We start from the raw sequence: 27,157 nt of genomic DNA, 5'->3' as shown, positions 1-27,157 counted from the left end.
TTATGTAATTAAATCAATGAATAGATTTCTTGATAAAAATTATGTACCACTCGAAATGCACCTGATATTGCAAATTTTGTAAATACACAATTCGTATGTTAACCTATGATGAATAATATAAATGCTATTTCCCTATTTTTAAAGTCCATAACTAATATTTTGGAATATTTCATTTTATTCTTCAAAAAGTTTTTAATGGAAGTATGCTTCCAAACACTGATTTTAAAGACTTAAAGTATTTTCAAAATGTATTCTAAGCTATCATTGTCACCTTAGTAAAATTTGATCTAGTTTAAAAGACATTTAAAAATTTTAATTAACTAAGTGCCATTAAAAAATAAGAATAAAATGATGAAAAATATTGAAAAATATTTAATAGTCATATAATAAATGGGGATATTGTTTTCATGTAATCCTCTATAAGTTAACATGAAGAATAGGGGAAGTTGAACCTGATACCTTTAAAAAAGGTGCAAAGTTTATGGATATAATCGCAAATTTATTTGGTTTCATTTTGAATGGAATCAGTCTAATATCAACTTGGAAGGTTCAATTCAAAACTGGATTAAACGTGCAGAAAATTTGCCCCATATGGTTCAGTGATGAATTGTAAAGTATTGAAAAAGTAACTATATTATATTACCATGTTGCCCTGCATTTCGACCACATAATACAGGTATAGGTGAATTTACATTACTTCCAGTAATAGTAAGTTGATCATCAAGACAATCTCCACTAGTAGGCTTAGTAATATCGAATTCTAGAAAGTCTAATCGTACTTGGCAAATTGGAACTCTTGGTGGGCGATATAATGATATGGTGCAAGTAGTATCAGACGTTTCTTCGATTACTTCTGGGTATCCAGGATTAACAAAATGAGTTGAGTTTTGATTAGTCGCTGTTCCACAAGTTCTCTGAACTATCAAAAATACACATAACATAACAGTTTAAGTTACACGTAAACATGGTATTAAATTGAGAGAAAAATATTGAATTCTAAAAAAAGATGTTTTTAGCATGTTGTAAACATCTCCAAAAAGCTAGTAAAAATCCATTTTAGTAAATAGTCTAATATTAAGTGGTTCTATCCAATCATCAGTGATTAAAAACAGTAGTTCTATTAGCAGATACATATATATTATTGTAATAAAAAGATGCAAAAAAATCTCATTAAGTTTAATTGAAAATAAAAAATATTATTTCTCCTATATTTGCAATTAGTATTACAAGTAGAAAGAATTACTTTCCAGACATCTTCGACAAAATTTCTTACCATTAAACTATTTATTTTTATACTAAATATACTAAAGAACGTTTCAAGATAAATTTTAATAGCAATTCCCTACTTTTGAAGTTTGTAATGATTTGTCTTTAATTGATAAAAAAGATATTTTATTTCTAGAAAAGGCCAAGTATTAAAATTGTCACTTCGTTGCTAACACTAAGTTTTGATTTTCATTAATACTAAGTTAAAGAAAAGAAGAAAGTAATATTTTAGCTACGAGAAATTTTGTTTTTCTTTAATCCCTAATTTTTAAAATCACAAAAATCGAGTTCTGGTAATGATATTAATTTTCTTTATTTTAAGGACTACTACCAAATATGCGGCTTTGTTAGAAAACATATAAAAGGAATTTTAATTTTAATAACTTTTAAATTTTGAAATTAAGATGAATATTGAAACGCATGCTTAGAAAAATAGTTACCTGAAACAGAGTAAAAGTTATAAATACATAAATACCTTAAACTAAAGGAGCATTCATAATTTTTTTTAAAAAAAATTACACATTCGGATGAGTTTTGAATAAAACACTAGAATAAACAAAAATCTCCCAATTAAAGAGACAATTTTATGAATATTAGTTAATTCAAATTAGTTAGTCCGAATAAACCTTAGTTCTTACAAATTTGTTTGAACATTTGCACTTTTAGACAAATCACCGAAATTCGAATTATTAAAGATGGCAAGTTTATATTAGATTGCGACACGTTAATCATAAGAAAATAAGTAATTGAAATGTCTAACACCAAAACCAATTAACCACTTTATAAGTATAAAATGTTAATATAATTATGTGAGTGTAATGAAATGTTGAATGTTAAGTAGTTCAAATTCATGAGCAAAAATGAATAAATAAATTAACAGTTACTAATTAAATTTATTAGCTTTGGTATTTATATAAATGAATTAAAAATTATAAATCACTTACATCTAAAACAAAGGTCAAAACCTTATTCGCAAGTTCCGTTTTTAATTGCATACATAATTTTTACAGAAATAAATTCTGAAACACTTACATATACAGCAAACACCAAAACCTGATGCACAAGTTCCTATTTGAGTTCCTCTCATTCTGACGCAATCATTAAGAGAATAACAAACACCAGACATTTGACCATTGGGTGATGAGCATGGGATACTTAAAAAGCGCACAATGGTTAATACAGGTTTGCCTAGAACAAATTATTGCTTTAATTGATACATACCAAACATGAAATATTGTAATTTCTTTTAAAGAATATTTTAACTCACATTCTCCACTTTTAACAGAACATTAGAAAACTGCAACTAAACCAAGTATGCGTAAAATTTGAACCGTAAAAGATTTCAAATGCATATTCATTTGTATTCCATTGCTTAGCGTTATCTCGTATTTCTATTCTTTTAATTTTTTGTTGTTAGCAGTTCCTCAAATCTTGCATATTAGTATTAACATTAACATTTATATTCATAATTATATTATATAATATTATATTATATTATATTACATTACATTACATTACACTATATTATATTATATTATATTATATTATATTATATTATATTATATTATATTATATTATATTATATTATATTATATTATATTATATTATATTATATTATATTATATTATATTATATTATATTATATTATATTATATTATATTATATTATATTATATTATATTATATTATATTATATTATATTATATTATATTATATTACATTATATTATATTAGTTTTACTTAATTAAAAGCAAACAAAGAATCAAAAGTTTAGAAATGGAAATGTTTCAATTATAACCCGGCAATATAATAGAGTATACATATACTATATTATATACATACATATTTTATGCTTTATAAAATCAGCGATTTGCAAAAAATGTCTTTTAGTAACTATGAAAATTGAGCTTAATGATAGCAAAAGAACAAAAAAATGAAGACTCCTTAAGCGCAAAAAACACTTCAGTTCAAAATATGAGTATCCTTCATTAAAAATTGTTTCCGTATTTCGATTTATATCAACAAAAAAAAAATGTAACTCTATAATTCTATTTCTTAATAATCTGGTGCTGCAAGTTTATAAATAGCACTTTTTAGGGATTCCTGTTACACATAAATCCATAAATTGTGGCATTATATTATAGATGATACTTATTTTTATTCAAGCTGTTCTATTTTCAAGATTCCTTCCTTCTTAACGATCCAATGATTTTTCTTACATCGAAAAATTATTCGTTTGTTGCACTTCATTTGATAAGAAATAAATTTAATAAACAATGTTTTACTTTAGGTATTCTTTGGCTGTTTACTAAATTTTTGGACCAAATTATATACTTTGATGCTTCTGATCTTGAAAATTGTAGAATTTCAGAAACTTATTTCAATTTTTACACTGTAAAAAATTTAGAATATAATTATGGTAAGAACTACTGGCACCCTGAGTGCTGTTACTCCTTACCGTAAAACCCATTTTTATCATAAAATTTTATGGAACAAAAAATCTGATACGTCGTAATTTTTACAGAAATTAAAAAGTATTACTGTAACAAATCACTGTAAACAATTTTACGCATGCTGAACTTAAGGTACCAATATTTTTTACTGGAATTTTTTGCAGTTAGGTTTAAAATGTAATAAGATGTAATCAATGGAAATAAAGTACTTATAACAAGGAACTACTTGCATTAAAATAATTATAACATAAAGGAATTATTTTTATAATGAAAAATACTCTCCTGTTGTATTTTATTTAATAAAAATAAATTGTTGAAAAAAATGTTACTGCGTGGCAGTTTACTGAACTTTTATAGTAAATAAAGTACTTGATATTTCGAATGTTGAAACTTGCATAATTCTAGACATTTATACTTAATTTTGTTGTAGTTCTATTAAATATTACAAGATGTAATCGATGAAAAAAATACATATTTTTAGGTGAAAAAACTAGCCCAAATTATCTGGGCATCGACAAGTTCTCAGCCCAGGAAAAGGAATTGTTTAGAAAAAATACCACAAAAATTAAAGAAAAAAAAACTAATTTAATACATTAAAAAATTATTAAAAATCTTACAAGTAGTAGATGTTTTAATATTCTTAAATTTAACTTATTTAATGTTTTCATGTAAACGATTAAGGGATCAAAAGATAATAAATACAATAAAAATACATACTTAACAACGTCCCTTTAAGTGTTACGTCACCGAAGAAGGACGTTTGTACAGCACTGCATAATTCAACTAAAATACATAACTTTAATAACTTTATCCAAGATTTCGTCATCTCCTAAAAAAATATATTTTTAAACACGTTTTTGAACATATTGGTTCTACTCACTAAATAATATAAATAAGATTATTTTACATCTGACAACGCACAAGGAATAAAAATGCATTCAAGAATAAAATTCATGATCCATAGTAAAAAGCGACAATTAAAAAGACCCTATGTACTAAATACCTGATATAGGAGACATTATTGTAAATATTTACAATATTCAGTAAATGAATAATAGTGACTTGTTTCATTATTCATCTTCAAATTTTCAAAATGTTTCTAGTGTAATCATATTAATCATAATTTAAATGAGCTCATATGACCAGAATTTATGGCAGGATTTTATAACGTGTATATTACTAAACTAATACTGTCAATGGATTATGAATGAAGAAATCAATATCAAATGTTCAATAGATGAACAGTATAATAAGATATGATTCTATCATGAAAGAATGCGGACAAAAATATATTTCATAGTACAGTGCGGAAAATAAAAAAATGGACCACCCTGAATAACTTTTGATCTAATAATCCTATTTTCACGTTCTAAAACTCAATCTTAGTGGTTCGAGGGGGTAACCTTAAATATGTTAACTAATTAGTGCAGACGATATTTTAAGTTACGAAATCAGACACAAAAACGTACTTTCTCTGAATAAATAAACCTTTTTTCGACGAATTCGGATTTCTGACCCCCAAAATATAGGAGGTAGCCTCAATCTGGGAAATATAGTTTCAATAGTTTTGTCAGGAGAGCAGTCCAAAGTTTGGACCCCTTATTGTTAATTTTATTTTTCGAGCATTTCACCATATCTCTTGACTTTTTCGAATGATCTGTAAATTTTTTGAACACAATTATAAATTTCCTTTATCCAAAGATAATTCCTTGCAAAAAAAAACTTTTAGTAAATATTTATAATTTTTTATTATTTTATTTAATATTAGGACTAAAAATATGAACTTTAAGGTACATAATATCTTATGTCATTTTGAAGGAAATGATTTTACAACGAAAAATACAATATTTCAGTAAATTGGAGTAATAGTTCCTGAAAAATCGAATTTTAAGAATCTGACTTTTTTGAAATTCAATTTCTCAGGAATTATTCGGCCGATTTCGCTCAAAATTTGTATTTAGCCATGTAATATTATGTGCTATAAAATTTCTTTAAAATTATGTAAAAAAATTTTTACCTTACTATTGGAAAATTTTTCGACTTGTATTAAATAAAATAAAACAAAATACTAAATATTTTTTAAATTTATTTTTCGCACGCAATTATCTTTGGATAAATGAATTTTTTAATTGCATGCAGAATTTTTTCAATTTGCTTTTAAAAACCGCGAGAAATGTGCTAAAAGTAAAATTAACAATAAGGGTCCAAACTTCGGACCGCACTCCTGACCAAACCATTGGGACCATATTTCCCAGATTGTGGCTAACCCCTACATTTTGGGAGTCAAAAATCCAAATCCATCAGCAACAAAAAGGCATGTTTATTCAGGGAAAGTACGTTTTTGTGTCTGATTTCGTAGATTAAAATATCGTCAGCACTTTTAATTAGCATATTTGAAGTCACCCCATAAACGATTAAGATAGAACGTGAAGATCCGATCATTAGATCAAAAGTTATTCAGGGTGGTCTGTTTTTTTTTTCATTCTGCGCACTGCACATCATTTTTATAAAATATTTTATAAGAATATATTATCAATTTTATTAAAATGCACTTTATTTAAAAGAAGCTCCATTCTTATGCTCATAAATGATCTGGCCTTCTTTATGTGTTATTTTTAGCAATCTGAAGAAAATATACTGCACCTGATCAGTTCAACCGTCTAAGATGTCACAAAATAAAGTTATTTGTTATTAGGACAAATAATAATAATTTGTTATTAGCTCAAAATTCAATAAATTCGGTTTTTAATAAGTTTAAAGTGAAAAAGACTCTATTGGAATTTTGAAATTATTCAGAAAGCTCAATGAAAAATATTGATTTTCATCCATCCCAATTATTTATTATAATTTCATTCTTCTATTTTTTAACCAAATTATCTTTCATTATTTAGTTATTCAATATAGAAAGGATAATATACAGAGGATTCAAATATGCAGAGGAGAGAACATTTCATTATGCGGAGGTTAGAGAATTTTGTTGTTATTTCTGTTAGTGTAGAAAATTGTCTTAGTCAGTGTGAAAGAGCATTCGCTTTCCAATAAGGCAACCCAGGTTCGAACCTCAACGATGGCAAATCGATGCGAATTCTGCTGCCAGCTCGCACCGACGACAGTGCTGACGTTAAAATTCTCAGTGGTAGAGGGCTCATGGGTTGGAATCCTCTTGCTGCCGGACTAACCTTGGGAGTTTTTAGCAGTTTTTCTCTCCATGTTACGCAAATGTGGATCAGTTTTAATAAAAACGAAAACTAGTTTATTCAAATGGTTGATCCAGGAGTTCTCTAGTTTTCTGGGTTGGGTTCATAATTACAAGACCACGGAGTTGAGATTTGATAGCTTTAATAACCGAAACTGGGACAGCTGTTCAACAACGATTACAAAAAAAATATAGATGAATGGAAATACTTCCTTCTTAAACTTGATTTCATGATATAGTGATCCAACTTTAATGGAAACATCGTTCAATTTATCCCCTTAATAAGGAGACAGCAAACTTTCTCCGCATTACGGTTCAACGTTAAACAAATTTTTAAAAGTGTATTTAACACTCCTATGAGTGAATATATAAATGTTTACTATTGCGTAAAATTAGCATATTATTTAAATATTAATTGAAATTACGTAACATTTTTTGAGAACAATAACAATTTCAGAATTGCTGCAATTCAAAAAGGTAATTAGCCTTAAAACTCTTTCATATCTTTATAAATAGTAATTACAATTTACCATTTCTGGAAGGTTTGAGCACAAAAAATGTGTCATTCATTAATAAGATATAACACATAAATTTGTTCATTTGGAATGAAAAGTTAAAATACGGGTTTTAAATATTTTTTCCTTATTTTATATCTTTATTTCTTTCTAGATACAAAAAACTGTAACATAAATTTTTAGCCAAAATTAAATCCTGAAATTAAATAACAGATTAGTAAGGATTTCTTAAAGCAAATTTTAAAAATCCTTGTACTGAATATTAAGTTTTAAAAAAATCATCGTAATTTTTTTATTTTTTTGTTCTCTTGAAATTGATTACTCGTATAACAAATGCTATTGCTAATATTCAAAATGTATCTCTATATACGATTTTATATATTGTTTAATACCTAGATTTAAACACAGATACAGAAAATTCATATTATCATGCTTTTTTTTCAAAATGCTAATCTTCTATTACATTTTTGAAATAGTAAAAGAACAATATTCGTAATTTGACAAGTATCGTGCCCAAATGTAATTCAATGGAATATCAATTCAGTAATAACGGCTATTGTGTCTTGAATTTTGATATATGATAGAATCAGTAATGCAGGTTTTATCAAGATAAACATGTATTCTTGACCTCAAGGAAATCTTTCTTTTTCTGCTTCTTGCCAATTCTGTTTTGAAAATTCTTATTGCAAGTTCAAATCAATCAATACTTTAATTGGTCAAATCTTTTATTGTTATGCTATTGGTGGGGTAGAAATTAGAGTTGAGTAACAAAAAGAAATGGTTCAACGAAAGGAAATATAGAAAAAACTCAGATTGAATATAAACAGAGGAAATATTTTTAAGTTTGTTGTTTACTTTTCGCTTGTATTTTAAAGAAATGTTTTTAATCATAAAAATAAAATGAGCTCCCCGAAAGGAGGAGAAAAAAATTGATTTATACATAGTTATTATATGCTCCCGGTGAGTTTTACAATAGATGTTGCCCATTTTTAAAAAATTAAATATTTAAGAAATAAGGTGAAAAAATAAAATAGGTTGCTTTAGAGTTGAAGAAATATTAAAATACAAAATATAAATTACAAATAAAATTCAAATAAAAAAATTATTACTAAGTAATAGTTCCTTCTCTAAAACAGTGAAAATTTAAAGTATTTTCATATAATAATTAGATAATAAAATGGAAATTGAACTTTTTTTTCACAATTTTATACAAATTTTGATAATATAAAAATTAATTTCTGAAACATTTAATAAAAATAGAAGGAATGGAAGTTAATTGTTTGTAAGAAATATTTTAAAAGCTAACGAATAATGAATTAGAAAAAAATTTCGTTGGCTACTGATGATTTCGCCTTTCTTAGTTCATAAATAAAACTTTGCATTTTTTTCCCTCAAAGACATTTGTTAAATCAAAGATGCTTTAGTTTGAGACATTTAAAGGCAATTTTTCATATAGTCATTTAATTTACCTGGAAGCTCTTAGTTACTATGTTTTCTAACAGCAAAGTAAATATTGCTATTGATTGAGGCAAACAAAAAATAAAACTGCATTTTATGGTTTGTAACAATCAATAATGATACTATTCAACGAGAGATTTGAGAAAAACAATCAAACAAAAAGAGGACAATTTTACAATTTATAAGCGAATATTATTTATTTTAGAAAGTAGAAAATTTTCAAATTCTAAAACCGAATCTTAATATAAGATGAATAAAATATTATTTTGCAAAACAAATAGATGCGTTTCAGAAGGTCTTTCAGTGCAAATCATTTCGGTTAGAAGAATTTTATGAATATTGAATCACAAAATTGAAGAATTATAAATAAGGTGTGAGGAGCAACTGTTAAAATGAAACAAAAGTGCCAAAGCTGTTATCCGGTAAGAAAATTTAACCTTTAAGATCGCGCTGAACTTTCCTAGCTATTTTCCGTTTAAAATTCAAAAATTAACATCAAACAGAGTTTTGGCTATGACTATTGCTCCTGCAATTTACCTTTATTTTCATTTTTATATTTGTTTGCATTTTCTTATATATATTTTTTTTACATGCTCACAAAATTATAAAGCATAAATCAATGTTAACATAAGCACAAAATTAGAAGACTAACATGTTAGTAATTAATAAGAATAAAAAAAATTGTCTTTATTGTATATTCAAGCAATAGTTCTTTATCAAATATTTCAAAAAATTAATATTTTTGAAAAATGTATTAAAGTTTTTTTTCCGACTTGGTTTTTCAGATTTCACATTTAACTGACTAATAATTCCTTCAGAAAATATTTTACACTTGGGCTACGTGCCATTTCTTCATGTTACATATAATTTGATACAATAAATTAATGAAAAAAATTTAATTTAGTTATTGGTTCAAATTATAAAACAAATTTCAGAAAAGTGAAATAGATTTTTTTTTCACCGAGTTGATAACTATTTTCATCAATGCCATGCCATGACCAAAGGCTTACAAAAAGCATAAAACATTTATGTTTGGTTAAAAATAAACAGAAATTAAAAAATGTCAAAAGAGCAGAAAATTTTATGACTAATATTTACATTTTTGGGTAGTAATTTTTAATTTTTGAGTATCAATAGCAATAATTTGATAAAATGTACAGTACGCCCAAAAAGCAGACCACCCTTAATAACTTTTGATCTAATAATTGGATCTTTACGTTCTAGGACTCAATTTTGATGACTCGAGGAGGTGATCTCAAGTATGCTAAATAATAAGTGAAGACAATTTTTTAAATTATAAAATCAGATACAGAATCGTACTTTCTCTGAATAAATATACAACTTTTTCGATCAACCGATTCAGATTTCTGATTCATTTTAAGCGAATCGAAACATTTTTACACACAATTATAAAATCCATTTATCCAAAAATAATTTCATGCAAAATTAGCTTTCAGTAAACATTTATTACTTTCTGTTATATTATTTATGAATGGTCGAAACAATTTTGAATTATAAAGGACACAATTTTTTTTTAAGGAATGTAATTTTATGTGAAATTGAATTTCTAAAAGTCAGATACTTAAAATTCAATTTCTCAATAGCTATTTAACCGATTTCGCTCAAAATTTGTATTTTGCCATGTGAAATTACTTTCTTTAAAATGATGCAAAAAAAATGTTATGCATTATAATTCAAAATTTTCTCGACCATCTTTAATAAATAACAAGTATTTACAAAAAAATATTTTTTGGATGTAATAATGTTTGTATAAACGAATTTTATAATTGTGTGCAAAAATTTTTCAATTCGCTTAAAATTTCTTGAGATATCATGAAATACACAAAAAGCAAATTAATATTATGGGGTCCTAGGTTTGGAGAGCTCTTCTGACCAAACTATTGGAACCATATTTCCCAGATTGCAGCTACTCCTTATATGTATTTAGGGGATCAGAAATTCGAATCTGACAAAAAGATTTTATGTTTATTCAGAGAAAGTACGCTTTTGTGTCTGATTTCGTAACTTAAAGCATCGTCTGCATTTTTAATTATTATATTTGACGTCATCCCCTTGAGCCATTACGATTGAGTTCTAGAACGTGAAAATCCGATCATAAGATCAAAAGTTACTCAGGGTGGTTCATTTTTTTTTGCTCACTGTACAATATCTGTTTTGATAAAATGGGCAAAGTTTAACTGAGTTTTTTCCTTCTACCACTAGCTAGCTTCCTTAAAGTGAAAGCCCTTTTAATTGCGAACATTGATGAAATAACGAACAAGCATTTGTTACATGAATATGCAAAAACATTAAATACTACTTAAATATTGACTGGATATGGAAAAAGTCTGTAGATTTAATATCACATATGTCAAATAACCTAATCTGTCAGCATTAACTGCTATATTAATAAATAAAAATAAAGACTTACGAGAAAAATAATCTTTGTACGTATGTTCTGAACTCCAAACTGACAAATTATTTATTCTTTAAGTTCAGAGCGCATCAGGTCATTGATATAGATTAAATCATGCACAACGAATTGCGTGGAAACATGGATAGGCATTAATCAACACTGAAATAATAGCTGCATAACTAATCATTCTTTTTCATCTTCATCTCATTTAATAGAAATGGATCAAATAATTCAAATGACGAATTACAAGTTAAAAGCTTGTTTTGGGTTTAGTACTCTTCAAGCTTCCATATCAATTTGTCTTAAAATTCAAAATCGACATGATAGAAGAAATGTAGGAATACTAAAGAAATAACAATGGACACTTGCACAAACATTCATTCAAACTGAAAAATAGAAAACAATGACGAAATTTCAAGAGTTCAATATCATTCTTTTTCATCTTCATCACATTTAATAGAAATGGATCAAAGAATTCAAATGAAGAATTACAAATTAAGAACTTGTTTTAGGTTTAGTACTCTTCAAGCTTCCATATCAATTAGTCTTAAAATTCAAAATCGACATGATAGAGGAAATGTAGGAATACTAAAGAAATAACAATGGACACTTGCACAAACATTCATTCAAACTGAAAAAATAGAAAACAATGACGAAATTTCAAGAGTTCAATATCATTCTTTTTCATATTCATCACATTTAATAGAAATGGATCAAAGAATTCAAATGAAGAATTACAAGTTAAGAACTTGTTTTAGGTTTAGTACTCTTCAAGCTTCCATATCAGTTAGTCTTAAAATTCAAAACTGACATGAAAGAAGAAATGTAGGAATACTAATGAAATAACAATGCACACTTGCACAAACATTCATTCAAACTGGAAAAAATCGGAAACAATGATGAAATTTCAAGAGTTTAATATCACATGTGATAAGAAATGCCAATGAGATTAACAAAACAATTATTAGAAACTATAAAAATTATTTGGGTTATTTATTTTCAAGTTTTCAAATCAATTTATCTTAATTTCAGAATTTATATGAAGACATAGTGATGCACAAAAAATTACAAATTGAACATTGGAAGGCATTTACTAAAGCACAATGATGAATGAATGACATAGAATGGCTCACATAGAAAAAACTTCAATACGTAAAAATGATATACAATAATGATAAGCCAATGAGATTGACCGAAGTATTATAAAATGATATAAATAAAATTTAAATTATTTATTTATTTCCACATTAAATTATCATTAATTGCAATTTAGGTGAACATGCACAAACACTTATCAACGCTGAAAAAATAGCTCTATTGAAACAATTTCAAGAAATTAATACTACATATAAAAATACCAGACTGATTAGTCTAAAGAAAGAATAATATGATAAATACTTATCATTTGGACTTTTTTATCTTCTTTAAATTGCCGATTCTTTGCACCTTTAAGCTTAAAATTCACATGATGTTTGAAATATAGTGATATACGCGAAATCGCTATGCGATCATGCACAAACAATTGTCAACACTGAAAAAATGGCTAGCATTGAAGAAAATTGGTATTAATGTCACATATGAAAAGAATAAGCCATGATATTTAAGCTATGATATTAAAGCTTCCCAATCAATTTAGCTTTAGACTTGAAATTCACATGATAGAAGATATACCTAAGATAAAATCCAAGAAATAGCTGTGTAAACATTCATCAATGCTGAAGGCTCATCAAAGCAATTTTCAGAGCTCACTATCACATATGATAAGAATAAGCCAGTAAGTTAAAGATTTATAAGACAAGCACTTTTTATGTGGATTTATGTCAAACTTCCAAACTAATTTTTCTTTAAATTCAATTGTGTTGCAAGAGACATATGTACATCAACTAAGACTCACATCGAAAATTTTTTCAGAGGGCCAAAATTATCCAAACTAAAATCATGTTGCAAAAAATTCATTATCATACATGATGAGAATGAGATCAAATAAGAAACTTTTAGGAATAAAAGTGTTAGTTTAGTTATTTTTAGCAAAAAAAATATATGTTTACCTGAAATGAAAGTAATAAGTATGAAACCGAGACAAATATCATTTTAAGATATGAGAATCATCTGTTTTCATACACATCTTTAGCCTATCTGAGCATCAGTCCGTGTAAGTTGTTCACGCGTTAATCCAAAAAACTTTACGGATGAGATCGTTTGAATGCAAGAAAGAGATGTTTCTGAAAACTTTCTTTTGAAACAAAACCAAATTTCTTTCTTAAATACATTGTTTCAATATATTCAGTTGAAAGTAAAATAAAAATAAATTGGCTTACTGTGGTGAAGTTTTTCATCTTTTTCTATTCTCATTTTTGTCAAGATGACAAATGAGTATGTGTCCGAGTGTTCGTGCATTATGAGTAGTTGTTTTGTGTATACGAATAATAATTATTAAAGTGATATAGTGAGTACGCTCATGTTAGCAATGACAGAATGTGTTTTTATATTTCTTTATTAAATTCAAGTATATGTTTATAAACTAAAAAGGTTTCTGTTAGGTAGCACATTTTTGTAAAAGATCAATTTTTAACATTTCAGAATAATTCATTTCATATAAGAAGTTTTGTTTATTAGTTCGAAGATGAAAAGTTTAGAGTGTAAAGTAATTATAAAAATTATGAATGAAATGTAATATTTAGGTCGCCCGAAATTTACTCGTGAGAAAAATTTAACCAAAAGTTACTAAGAACCTGCATAATTATGTAATCTTAAGATTGGGTTGATTATTAAAAATATGTGTATTTGTTAAGAAATTTTTTATTTTTTTATGTATAGATACCGAGAGATTTAGAAGTTGCTTTCATATATGATTTTTTACTGCAAGTTTACATTCTAAACTTGATATTTTAAAACTAAAATTAATTTTATAGTTATGCTTTAAAGAATCTTTTGAAATTAGCGTTTTGATACATACAGAAAATACGAAATTTCAGATCTAAGTATTTTACAATTTGACTAAAAATCTTTTTGGTAAAGATATGGCTTTTTTTATCGACTTGAAATTTTAAATTTTCACAAAAAATTTCATGATACTCCCTTATACACGGAGAAAAAAATTCTGGTTAAATTATCGTATTGTATGTTAACGATATTTCTGGTTTAATAAAACCCGAAATTCTGGTAATAAAATCAAAATATTAGGTAATTAAATCATTCATTCGGTTATTTTTCAGTTCGTATGATTGCGGTTTACTGGAAAGTCAGGTTTTAAAAATTATACTTCTTATTTCCACACATTTAGTAAAAATGCAAACATGAAAAGTAAATTTTACTGAATGAATGGTTTTAATGCCATGCTCTCAGGTATTACAATAAAATTACCAAATTTTACTTCATTTGAAACTAAATAAAAAGGAAATGAAACCATATTTTATTTTTTCCAAAGCGCTTAGGTAAAAATTACCGCCATTTTCAATTTCCCATAGAGCCAGAAACACGGTAAATTTTTTGCCAATTCTGATTGTTTTGACTATACTTTTATTATCAGTGTACACATTTAGTAAAATTCCTAATTAAGCTCTTAAAACATCTTTCAAATTAGTATTCCTAAAGGCGCACCTTAAAAACAATATAGGAATACTAATCTAAACAATTCCCGACTTCTATTAAAAAACTTGAATACATCATTCAGTCGACCGCATTTGGCCTCTAAGCGTATTTCTTACGCTAACATTTGTTTACCAGAAGTAATTTATTCTAATCTTTTCAAGTCATTGAACTGATATCTTACATGAGCTGAAAATGGATTCGATACATTATTTTAAGCACCATCAATGATATAAACCAGTGAACTAAAACGATATTTATCTTGTTAGGCCATACAATCCTTTAATAAAGAGAATCACTAAGATAATGATATGCTATTTGTTACACAAGTCATAGGTATTTGTTTTCCATTTTTTTTATTCGAAAAATAACAGTTGTATTTATTTTGTCACTTAATTTGAGAACATTGAATGCTTAGAAGTAAAATTCCTCCAATTTAGTTTACAAATATTCTCTGGAATTTTAATTTTAGTTCATTAATTTTACTTTAAAATGATGATAGCTGTAAAACAGGCTAAAAAGGTGCAATTTTAAAAAAATGTGGTGTATCTCAACGTCGCAAGAAGTGGCAACTACTTGACACTAAATGGCGTAAATGGTGTCATACATATATAGATGTTTCATACTACACCAAGAATTGTCTTTTACACAACTTGGTGCGTGTAATAGAGTAGGCGTTACCCTTTTCGCTATTTAGGAACACTAAAATTTATCATTATAGTAAGATATGATACACATAAGAGCCAGTAAAAGAATTTTGCAATACAATACAATAGAGGCCGGGATAGCCTGGTCGGTAGGGCGCTGGGCCCATATCCAAGAGGTCGTGGGTTCGATCCTCGCCGGCCGAAGACTCCCCGTGTAATAAATGGTGACTGATGCACGTTAAATCTGTCGAGTCTCAAAGTCCTCCATGTTCCCACAACAAATAAATACCTCTGGGGGTACTGATCCAGGAGTTTCCTTGTCTTCTGGATTGGTTCAAAATTACAAGGCTACGGAGTTGAACTTAAGTAGTCGTAAACCCATGAAATTGGGTCGGCTGTTCAACAACGGTAATAAAATAAAATAAAATACAATACAATATAATATAAAATACAACAAAATCTTTATCAAAATTTCACGATTCATTATTGAAGTAAGTGGGTTTAAAAACATTAGACAAGTATATTTTTTAAAAGAAACTTGAAAGGTCTAACGGTATCTTTCCCTTCTCCAAGTTTTCTCTGGTGATAAAACTAGCTGGGTTGGTTGGCTGGTGTCGTGTCGTGGACAGAAAATAATTTTAAATGTGATCAAAGGTCCCATATACAACATCTGCAATTTGAAGGCAATTTTCTTCATATAAGTCCGCCCACGGATTGTCACTTATTTGCTGCAATTGCGCCAGTATAGCGGGACAACTGAAAAGATGTATGGGGGTTAGTTCTATGTCTGGGCAATTTTTGCAGCGGCTGTAAGTCCTTGTTCCGTCACCATGAATCTTCCTCCCCCTATAGAGTCCTGTCTGGAGTCTTGTTAGAGTTAGAGTTCTATTGGTACTGATTTCAGGTATTTGTTGTTTGATTTGGATTTTCCTATCATTGAGTTTTGCCTTAGTCACTGAATTGATATCGCTGAGAGTGACATGAGTAACTTTGCTGGTGTTTAATTGCCTTGCGTCTTTTGCGAAGGCATCAGCCATCTCGTTTTCAGTAATGCCAACAGATAAAACAATCAGGATAAAACTGGTTCCTGATATTTTTAAATCTCATCTTTCTCAAAAGTTATTTCTCAGGCTTTGATAACAGTCTTTTTTTTCACGCTTCAAATATTAAGTTTTGACTCCTTTTATCTAAATTTTTGACGTGAATTTTTGAAATATTTTTTAGTATATGGTAATTGTATTTGAAAATTGATTTTTTACTTCTCACGTTAGAAATACCTTTATTTCAAATAACTATTTATAATAAATGCTAACAAAGTACACACTTCCGTGTCTAAAAATCATGATGAAAAAAAAACTAAAGATAATAATTGTTTTATTTCGAATCATTAGTGAAAACATAAGAAACATAATAGATTATAAACATTGTTTTTGAAATTCTATGGAATAGTTTAAAACCAGATAATGGAGAATGTCATTTTAAAATGACGAGATTTCTTTGCGTGGGATGCTTATAATGGCGTAACTTCTGAAATTTCAATGAGACATCTTCATAGCAAGCATTTTACGGCATTTGGAATGGTTTATTTTCTTAAAGCAGATATTTTATTGAAAATCAAGAAAACTCCTCATGCCCCCCCAAAATATAAGATATAGATAAGTATAAGATAGTATAAGATATAATGAAAACATAAGGTAGGTTAGAAAATCAAAATAAATAAATAAATAAAAGAATACAAATATGTATGGTCTGTCAGTTATATTCACCATCTGACAATCGTATTAGAATAAACAATAAAAAAAGTAAAAGCAATATAAAGTTTATTCCAAGAAAAAGAAAATTCAAGTCATAGGAGTAGATTTTAAGAAGTGCTAGGATATGTTTATTTGATTCAAAGATTAACATGATAACAAGTAACACATAGGAAATAAGGTTTATCGAAGTTTCTTCGCTAAAAATATCATTGCACTCACAAAAAATCACAAGAGGAATAATCAGCTAAAAGAGGAAAACTTTCATACAATTGTGTTATACTTACACTGTGAAAACAGAGGTGTCATATCTCACTGAACTTACCAGCCCAAAATATTGCGTAAAGGAACATGTTATTTAACATCAAATCGATCACTCACATATATTTCAAAAGTTGTGGTTAAATCTAAACACCAATAATGGAGAACGCTTACAACAAATTCAAGCGCAATCACACCATTCGTGTGATTACGCTAGAATTTGGAGTAATTTAAAAACGAGTAATTTAAAATAACTCATAATTAAGATATCTTCAAATATGATTACTCAAAATTTCTTTCATTTCTAATTTCTCGTTAAGTAAGGGACTTGTTTTAACTAATGTAAGATTTAAAATTATCTTATGAATGCGTGATATTTTTAATAAGACCAGCGAGTAATAATCAATATTTCATAAATGATTTCTTTCGTGCTTTAAGCACTTTTTTTTAAATGAATGCATTATTTACAGAGCTTTTAATCATTATTTTTATTTCTATTTGTAATGGCGGAAAATGATTAGGAAAAGAAATAATTTAATGTTCCATTAAATATATGAACTTTTTCTTAAATTAATATTGCTTATTCTTATCTAAAGAGGCCTCATTTATAAAAGTTGCTTTTCAACGATCCAGTAATAGAAGTTTTTTTTTCTTAAATATTTTATTATTTGTAATATTTCCTTAAAGGGACATTAGTTTGTTTTTTTATAGAAATTTAATTTTCTTCATGGATCATCTAATTATTAATTCTGCTTTTTTTTTCTTTCGAAAAAATTCCATTTGCTTTAATATCAATATTTTTAATGCTCATTGCATAAAAGAATATAAAACGTAAGCGAAGAAAAACGAAATAATCGACGAAACGTAATTAAATTTGATCATCTGATTTTTTCCAATAAATGAAAAAGAAAGGAAATTGTTTTTAGTTTTTACTGTATAAATATAATTGTAATTTTGAATTTTAACTATTATTACCTCTACTTCCTCTTAGGGTTTAAGCTGAACAAAGCAGATTGCTTTAATTTAATTATTTTTATTCTTACAGCTTAAAAAAATTCCTAGAAACTTTTTGAAAATATACCTTGTTTTTAATGATACATTGTTAGTACAAGTAATTGATAGTTATTCTTTTTGTATACATTATTAGTACAGACAGAAAGAAAACAATCTTTAGAAGTAAATTTAAGATAGTTATTTGTGTTTCGCCAGAAACCCTTTTTTTGTTTACGTTTCGGTTATTTTTATGGCATTAGATATTTACAACTCGAAAGGAAATTCTTTTGACCCTTAATAATTTCGATTTAATGGTCATGTTTTCGCGTTCTAATATGCACTCCTACACGGAAAAAAATTGTACTTAAATTATCGAACTGTGATTGTATGATAGTATTAACATTTCTGGTAAAAAAAAAACATAATTCTGGTAATAAAACACAAAATATACGGTATTTAAACTATTCATTCGGTATTTTTTTCTGTTCAGATTATAATGGTTAATTGGAAAATCTGGTTTTTAAAATTATAGTTCTGATTGCCACATATTTAGTACACAATATGAAACTTAAAGAAAAAAAAATTAACTGAATATATGGTTTTTTGCCAGACTCTAAAATATTATGATATACACTCTATAACAAAAAAATCGACGCACCAAGAAGCAATCGTATGATTGCTTCTTGGTGCCAGATTACAGTGGTGCACGGCTCGATCAGGCTGGAATGATGCCAATTGGGGACGTATAGTCTTTAGCGACGAATCCCGCTTCCAACTGTGTCCTGGCGATCATCGAAGACGTGTTTGGAGACGCACAGGGCAGAGGGGTGATCCTGCCTTCATTATTGCACGCCACACCGGCCCTCAACAAGGCATTATGGCCTGGGGTGCCATTTTCTTTGACAGCCGGACCCCTTTGGTCGTCATTAGAGATACACTTACTGCACAGCGGTACGTCGACGACATCCTAAGACCTGTTTTGCTACCGTTCCATTTGCAGCGCCCTGGGCTGGTTTTTCAGCAGGTCAATGCCAGACCACATACGGCACGCGTTGCTATGAACTGTCGGCAAGCTTGTCAAACTCTTCCTTGGCCTGCCAGATCACCAGATCTCTCCCCCATCGAGCATGTCTGGGATATGATGGGTAGGCGATTGCATCTGCCACGGAATGTTGATGACCTTGTTCGACAATTGGATCGAATTTGGTAGGAAATACCGCAAGAGACCATCCGGGAGCTTTATCGGTCTATGCCACGCCGTGTGGCAGCTTGTATCCAGGCTAGAGGCGGGTCAACACCTTATTGAACTTGTTACTGTAACTCTGCAATAAATTATTCAATTGATCTGAAATTTTAATCATTTACTATTCTGAACATTGTCTTCCTATTCACCATTTCGTTTCAATCGGACAACTCCTTCTTGTTGCGTCGATTTTTTTGTTATAGAGTGTAATTACCAATTTTACCACCTTGACCAAATTTTATTACATATTATAAAACTATATTTTATAATTAATATTACCAAAATCATTACCGAAGTGCTTGAGTAAAATTTACTGAGCTCTTTGGTTTTCCCATAAAGGGAGAAACAAGATCATTTTAACTTCTTATTTTGGTAGTTTTAACTAAGCTTTTTTTCTTAATGTATTAGTTAAACTGATTGGTAGACCTCAGATGTGCTAATTAAGTAGTGTATAATAGATTCCAAATTGAAAAATACAATAGTACGCAAAAACGTACTTCTTCAGAACAAATGAACTTTTTTTTGGCGTTTAAAATAGTGGAGTAATCACAGTCTAGAAAATTTGACCCAAATAGTCTAGTCAAAAGAGCCTCTTAATTATAATTTTACTTGTTGTGCATTTCGCATTATCTTTAAAAATATTTACGTAAAAAATTGACTCACAGTTATGAAACGCGTTTATCTAAAAAAATTTATGCGAATACATTTTTGTCAGCAATCATTTACTAATTTCTGTTTCTTTTAATTAATTTATGATGAAAACAGTTAGAATTGTAAAAGTATACGCATTATAACGCTATTTAAAGCATGCAAGTTTATGTGACTAATTCCAAAATAGGAGTGAAATCAGCAAAATAGCTCTTGAAAAATTAAATGTTAAAATTATGGCATTTATCTCTCAAACACTGTTCGACCAATTAGATAAAAAGTATTTATAAAATTTAATTTGTTTTAGAACATTGACTAAATTAACGGAAATATAATATTAGAAGAAACAGATTTGAGAGTGGGTGAAAAGTTACCATAAAAAGCAATTATAAATTCATGAATATTTAATGCATACAAAGGTATACATTAATTAGAAACCAAAAGTAAAGGAGGTCAATTTTCATAAATTTGCTAAAAATTTAGAACGCATTAATCTTCTTTTAATTGAAAAAGAACTTTTATCTTCAATTTGAATAGACTCAGTTAATTTTTTTTAAAAAAAATATTCTTTTCGTTGAAAACAGCGTTTGTTTACACTAGCCCCTTTATATAAGGCAAGTGAGGTCAAGTCTTAAAATTGATTACTTTAGTTCGTGTTACTTTTGAAAAAGCAAATAAAATATAAATGAAATTAAATTTAATCTAAAATGTGCGCTCATAACAATATTAATTTTTATTAAGGTTGGGGCCACATAATTGTAAATTTCTAACAAAGAACTGAGCTATATTCGCTCAGAGTAAAAATCTGCTTCAGAAATAAATTGCCTCACAACAGAAATAAATTGCCTCACAAGAAATCTATTTATAATTTAGTAGAAAAATAGTGATTTTACAGAACTTGACTTTCATTTTGAAAAGTAGTTCGACAAATCAGAAATGAAAGTTAAATTAGAAATAAGTCATATTTATCAAGTAAACGAAACATTAAAAACTATTTTGTAGGGCACATTTTACAACTCTGAATTAAAAAAAATAAAATTTCATTAGTTATCAATACTTAGGGTAAAAAATTAATTTACAAAAGCTTTAGTTTTTTTCATTTGTCATTGCAATAAGAAATTGAATTTAATAATCAAGGACAATTAAAAATTACAAAAACGTTACAAAGAAACTATCGACTGCTAAAATATTGAGGGAAATTTTGACTGATAAATAACAAAATTGTCCACAATAATAACAATGTTAATTAATAACAATGTTTCTGGATCTAAATTAACTTGTATTCATATCTAACAAAAAATTTTGTCTTTGTCAGTTCATATTCATGAAAATATTAAGCTTGAATTATATTAATACAATTTTATTTTTTCCATAAATTTGTTAGTAATAATTATAAAATTTTTTTCACCATCTGAGTTATAAATATTAAGTATTTAAGTTACAATACTGTTTTTAAATAGTATTAAGCATTATTAATCTATTTTTCAGAACTTTGAGTTAAAAAAGATGAAATAAATCTAATTTAAATAAAAAAAAATCAGATTTTTTTTTAAAAAAATACAATTTTTGCTAATTTTGATGGTAATTATCTAAAATTTACGTTAAAGCTATTCGCACAATCTGCTACGTTTGCTGAATAAGAATTGTTCTAATCTATGAATAAAAATAGATTACGAAAGTTATAAAAGCATTAAAGTTTTTATTTATTTTTTGCGCAGTTTCATGAATTTAAAAGGGCGAGAGAATTTGGGATAAATATATTTTCAAAATCCTTCCTGATATTAAAAAAAAACTTGCTTATGAAATTGTTTTTCGTTTAAAATGTTGGCCTCATTTTTCACCAATTCTATAGAATGAATCACGATTGCTATTTAGAATTACATTATTCTTGGATCTATCATTCGACTCAAAATTTTATTTGATGACAGCAACCATAAACAGATTTTCTTTCTCTTTCTTGCACAATAAGGTTACTTTTTTTAAAAATCAAAGTAAAAGAAGAAAAAAACTTCTCCAGTTTGTGACCGTTTCTTAAGTATTGCTTAAGGTCAAGGTCTGAGTCTTATCTGCGGAAAGCATTCTCCTCTTCCTGGATAAAACAGGTTTGGTTGCTTTTCCAATTGAGTATCTTCGCGGCGGTCAAAGCAGAGTAAGATTAAACACGACCCATAATATTAGCCTGAGGCACAATCCGATTATAATGGATTTAAAATTACGTTCAAATCCTCTCTATTCTACATTACTGTCATAATCAACAGTTTCATGCTTGGAGAATCTCCAAAAGAATATCAGTACCAACATCTTGAGAGTTAAATTAATGGGTTTCTGAGTTTAATAAGAACGTGCCACAGTAGAAAACACCAGGTGGATTTTTGGAGTCATTAATACTATGATAACATTGAAGCCCCTACGAATGTTGTTATGAATATCAAGTAATGCTCTTTCTGATCTCTTGACTTCATTTGATTTTACATTTCCAACGTTTATGTTACCATCCTCTAGAAATTTAAATTGATCGATTGAGTTTCTTCTTTCTGATTGTAGATTGCGAGAAAGGTGCGCCCGGTTATCAGTTTTGAGATTACTGGGAGAAAATAAATTAAAAAAAGAAATCCGACGAAAAACGGAACAAGCGTATTTGGGAATTAGAATATATCAAAAAGAATTGGTGTCAGTGTCAATGTTTGAACTGAATTTCAATTGATTTAAAGTAGAATAACTTAAATGATTTGCATAAACTAAGAACAAAATTATCTTAGCAAATTCATTAACGTTTTAGTAACTACTGTATTAAGCAAGTTGATTGGCCTAAATTTGTTTTGTTTTTTTAATTCCGTTTGGATATTTTTTCGAATTGTCTGAACGAACATTATTTTTTAAACATTAAACTATTATACAGTAAATTCTCACGTAATATATTTAACACTTTTTGCTATCTCATATCAAATCATTTTAATACTTTTATTGAGTTTGAAAATAATATGTCAATCAAATGACTTAACTAAAATTGGTATTCACTTAGCAATAATTAATTAAAAAATAAAGAAATAAAACAATCCCTCATCAACCTGTTGTGTGCTAGGGGGCTTTGGAACGTTACTTCTTCGGAATTTTATAACCAACGACATGATTGTGACAATGCTGTCAGCGTTGTACACATACCACAATTACTTCCCAGACAAGTTGGAATCTATCTATATGAAGTAGGGTGGGCTCCAAGCTGCTAATGGTACTCGAACCCCAGTTCTTCACTAAGACAGTTCAGTGCCTCAACCACTGAGTCATCACGGCTCAGATAAAAAAAAAAAAGTATGATTAAAATTAGAAATATAAAGAAATCGAATATTCGAAGTGTCAGTTAACGAAATTTTCTTTAATTTTTATAAGAACGCCCCTTGACCAAATAGAATTTTTTTTATGTTTTTCTTCTTTTACAAGAAATGAAAAATTATGGTTAGAGACATCTTTTCATTCATAATCACTAATTTTGAATTGTAAATTTTTCATTATCATATACCATATGTCAGGCAAATACATCATTAGGCTCTCAGAAAAATCTGCTCATGTTGGGACCATAATATCGGTATCTTGAAGTCAAGTTTAAGAAGTGTCATAATCTCGTTAAACTTTGCACCATATTGAGGCAAATTTGAACGGCATGATGGCTAAACATGTTCCAAAATTATTAATAGTGCAAGAGGTATCAATAAATTTTTAGTTCTTAAAATAAAATTTTTTAGTTCATTGCTTATTTCTGATATACAATACAAATATACTAAATTATATTTATTTCATAATTATACAACTTTAAAAAAATACAATTAAAAAAAGCTTTTCAAAGCATGTTTCATGAAAATATCTTTTGTTCAGAAAGCAGAAATAATTTAAGTGCTGCCAAATTAAACCTTTTTAAACAAAATTGTTTTTAATTAATTGTATAAAAATACCAAAAAATTTATTTTTTATTTACTCACAAGTATAAATTTTATTTTAAAATTAACAAATGTAAACATCTTTTAATAAGGTTTAATGTGATAGTAAAGAATTGTTTATTAATAAGTAATAGTAATATGATTTAATAATTAAAATTGGAACAAGAAATTTACAATGAAATGATGTAATAAAAATTATTAGTTGTTAATAATGAAATTAAAAAAAAGCAAGATTTATATATTTAAAAATTGACGTAAGATGTTTAGCTACTAATTTTGATTAAAAAAATGTTTAAATGGAGCTGCAACTGCAATAGTAGGGAAATATGTGTGCTAAGTGTGTTTATTAGCAATAATAATGCGTAATCCTCACACTTATTTCAAAGTGCAAAATTTTGTAACTAATATTTTCGTCTTAAATGAAAACAATTGACATAATTTTTGTTTCTAATTTATAGTCTTGACTAGTAAGTAACAAAGCTTGACTAGTGATTTTGCCACAATACAGCAGACAAAAACGAAAAAAAAAATATACATCAAATAAACAAAATATGTAAAAGAATACGAAATAAAGAGTTAAAAAAAACTGGGAACAGAATTTATTCAAGCAAGTTGATTGAAAAGTTTGATCTGTGTTTTAAATATAAATAAAAAGTCAATCAATAAGATCATTTCAAATGACGCGGCATCGATTTTATCATGCTCAATTGACTAATAAAGAAAAAGAGAGAAAATATTTTTCATTAAAAATGCAGAAGTTTTATCATTATAGTATCAGAACTATCATTAAACGACTTGTTTTTTAGTTGAGAGGTAATTTGCGAAAGTCTAAATTAGAATTTAAGCTTTTTTACAATTGTTTTAGTTAAGTAGGGAAGGATGAGATTCTAAGATATAAATTTTGTTTAACGTTTTTTTTCATTAACGTGATTTTTTATCTGTTATGCGGTCATGGGGATTTTTAAATGTAATAAACAACTGAAGTGAATTAGGCACCATTTTAAATTTTACCTACTGAAACAATAGGTCAAATAATTCTGTTATATTTATTATGTCTCATTAGTTTGTTGTAGGGATTATATAACTGACATAAATAAACGATGTAATGTTCTCGAATTCTTACCTATTAAAAATTTATGAATTAACCCTAACCACTGCCAGCTACTAAATATATTACCTGTCCGTAATTGTTTATTAAAAAAAAACTATATCTACATCTTTTTAAAAAGCAAACGCTTGTAACAATTAAGACACGACTAGCATTAGAATTCCTAACCGAATTTATTTCATACCAAAGTCTAACAAGAACATTTTTCTAATAAGTTTCCAATATTTATCACCAAAATGCTTTTATTAACTTTCTGCTGAAATTAAAAAAGCGAATAGCTGATAATTTAAAAAAACTTCCTTAAGGTTTTACGTTTTCTCAACTTAATGTTGAAGATTTTATCATAGTGATTTTATGCACACTTTATTTTTTTTTATATATATGTCTTTTTCATAGCTATATTTTTAAAATCTTATGACTGATTTAATTTATCCCACTTTAAAGCAGACACTCCTGCTTGCCTTTCTTCAAATAAATTTTATATATGAATTTTCTTCACTCTTTTGTGCTTCTCTTCACGTGTGCGTTTTATCATTTTTTTTTTAAAATTTTTTATCACATTATATAAACTCAATTCTATAGCCAATGACATTGACCTAGAGATCCAAAAGTGACTCGTTCGATTTATTTCTTGTTCTTTTTCTTGTATTGTATTGTAGTGTATAAATAAGTATCATTAATTCAAATACACATTGTAGACTCAGAGCATGCGTTAGAAAGACCTAAAAAATGCATTAAATATTTTTATCACATATATAACATACTGGGATATCATTTTGAACATAATTAAAATGATTCTCTTTTGATAAATGTTTATGATTCCAAACAATGATAAAAAATTTGTTTTCCGTTCGACTACTCTTAATAGGTTCAACGTTGATTCAATGTGAGAGTGTGGTTTGAATTTGTTGCAACCTTTTAAAGGTGTCAAATCAAATCATGTTTGAACCAATTTTATGAAAAACGACAATATAATTCCACCTTATTAAAGTTACTGCAAATTTTAGGGCTTCAATAGTTCAACACGCTTTGATATTTCTAATACACGAAAAATTAACCTTTGTGATTCTATAACTGGCTATATCCATCTGACTATATTAATATTTAATAAATGAAAAATTTGAAACTTAAAAATCCTTGAATGCATGTTTAAAATATATGCATTAAGGAGAAAAAATAACTTTAAAAGTTAAATTCCATAATAGATTTTGGATATTTTTAACTTAAGGCTGATGAAATATTTACAATTACCTCCGTCAAGGGCTTAATTAATTACTTTGACTGATTTTTCATTGAAATTGTGCTACAAAGACTCTTAAATAACAAAATAATTTAGTGGGGTTTTAAAAAAAATATCACCTAAAACAATTTCAGGAGATTATACGAACTTTTGGGTTGATTTATATCATAATTTAATTTTATTTTTAAAATTACTTTTTATAAGTACCTGTATTTTCTAGCTTTGAATTTTTCTGTGAATAAATTTGGGAACGGAATTTTGGAAAGTTTGGTCTACTAAACGAAACATTTTCTCTTAATTTCATTTCCTTTTATCAAACAACTGAATTACATTTTTTTTTTGGTATTTTTCTTTTACATATGAAATTATTTTTCTAAATATCATTAATTTAAGTGAAGTGAAAGCATCGTTTGGAAAACTAAAGCCAAATTCTATAAAAAATT

The 27,157-nt window shown here is 27.5% G+C and overlaps 1 protein-coding gene across 3 annotated transcripts in view; it reads right to left on the bottom strand.

Moving 5' to 3' along the window:
• Positions 1-27,157, bottom strand: part of LOC107443976 (uncharacterized) — a 159,292-nt gene that overhangs the window by 5,392 nt on the left and 126,743 nt on the right. For 2 of the 3 annotated variants that reach the window (XM_071187945.2, XM_071187946.2), the window contains exons 2-4: positions 4,436-4,547; positions 2,299-2,454; positions 644-919 (exon numbers count right to left, since the gene is read on the bottom strand). In XM_071187945.2, the coding sequence (XP_071044046.2) occupies positions 644-919; positions 2,299-2,454; positions 4,436-4,544 (541 nt within the window). In that variant the 5' untranslated portion in view covers positions 4,545-4,547. Of the gene's footprint in view, positions 1-643; positions 920-2,298; positions 2,455-4,435; positions 4,548-13,351; positions 13,472-27,157 lie in introns of those variants that run through there. The other variant, XM_016058005.4, reaches the window with a different exon arrangement.

This window comes from Parasteatoda tepidariorum, chromosome 11 (assembly GCF_982258835.1).
Source record: "Parasteatoda tepidariorum strain Cologne lab strain chromosome 11, Ptep-v5.0, whole genome shotgun sequence".
In the NCBI taxonomy this organism is placed as follows: domain Eukaryota; kingdom Metazoa; phylum Arthropoda; class Arachnida; order Araneae; family Theridiidae; genus Parasteatoda; species Parasteatoda tepidariorum.
The sequence above is the reverse complement of the archived record's forward strand: the minus strand, read 5'-3'. Positions and strand labels throughout refer to the sequence as shown.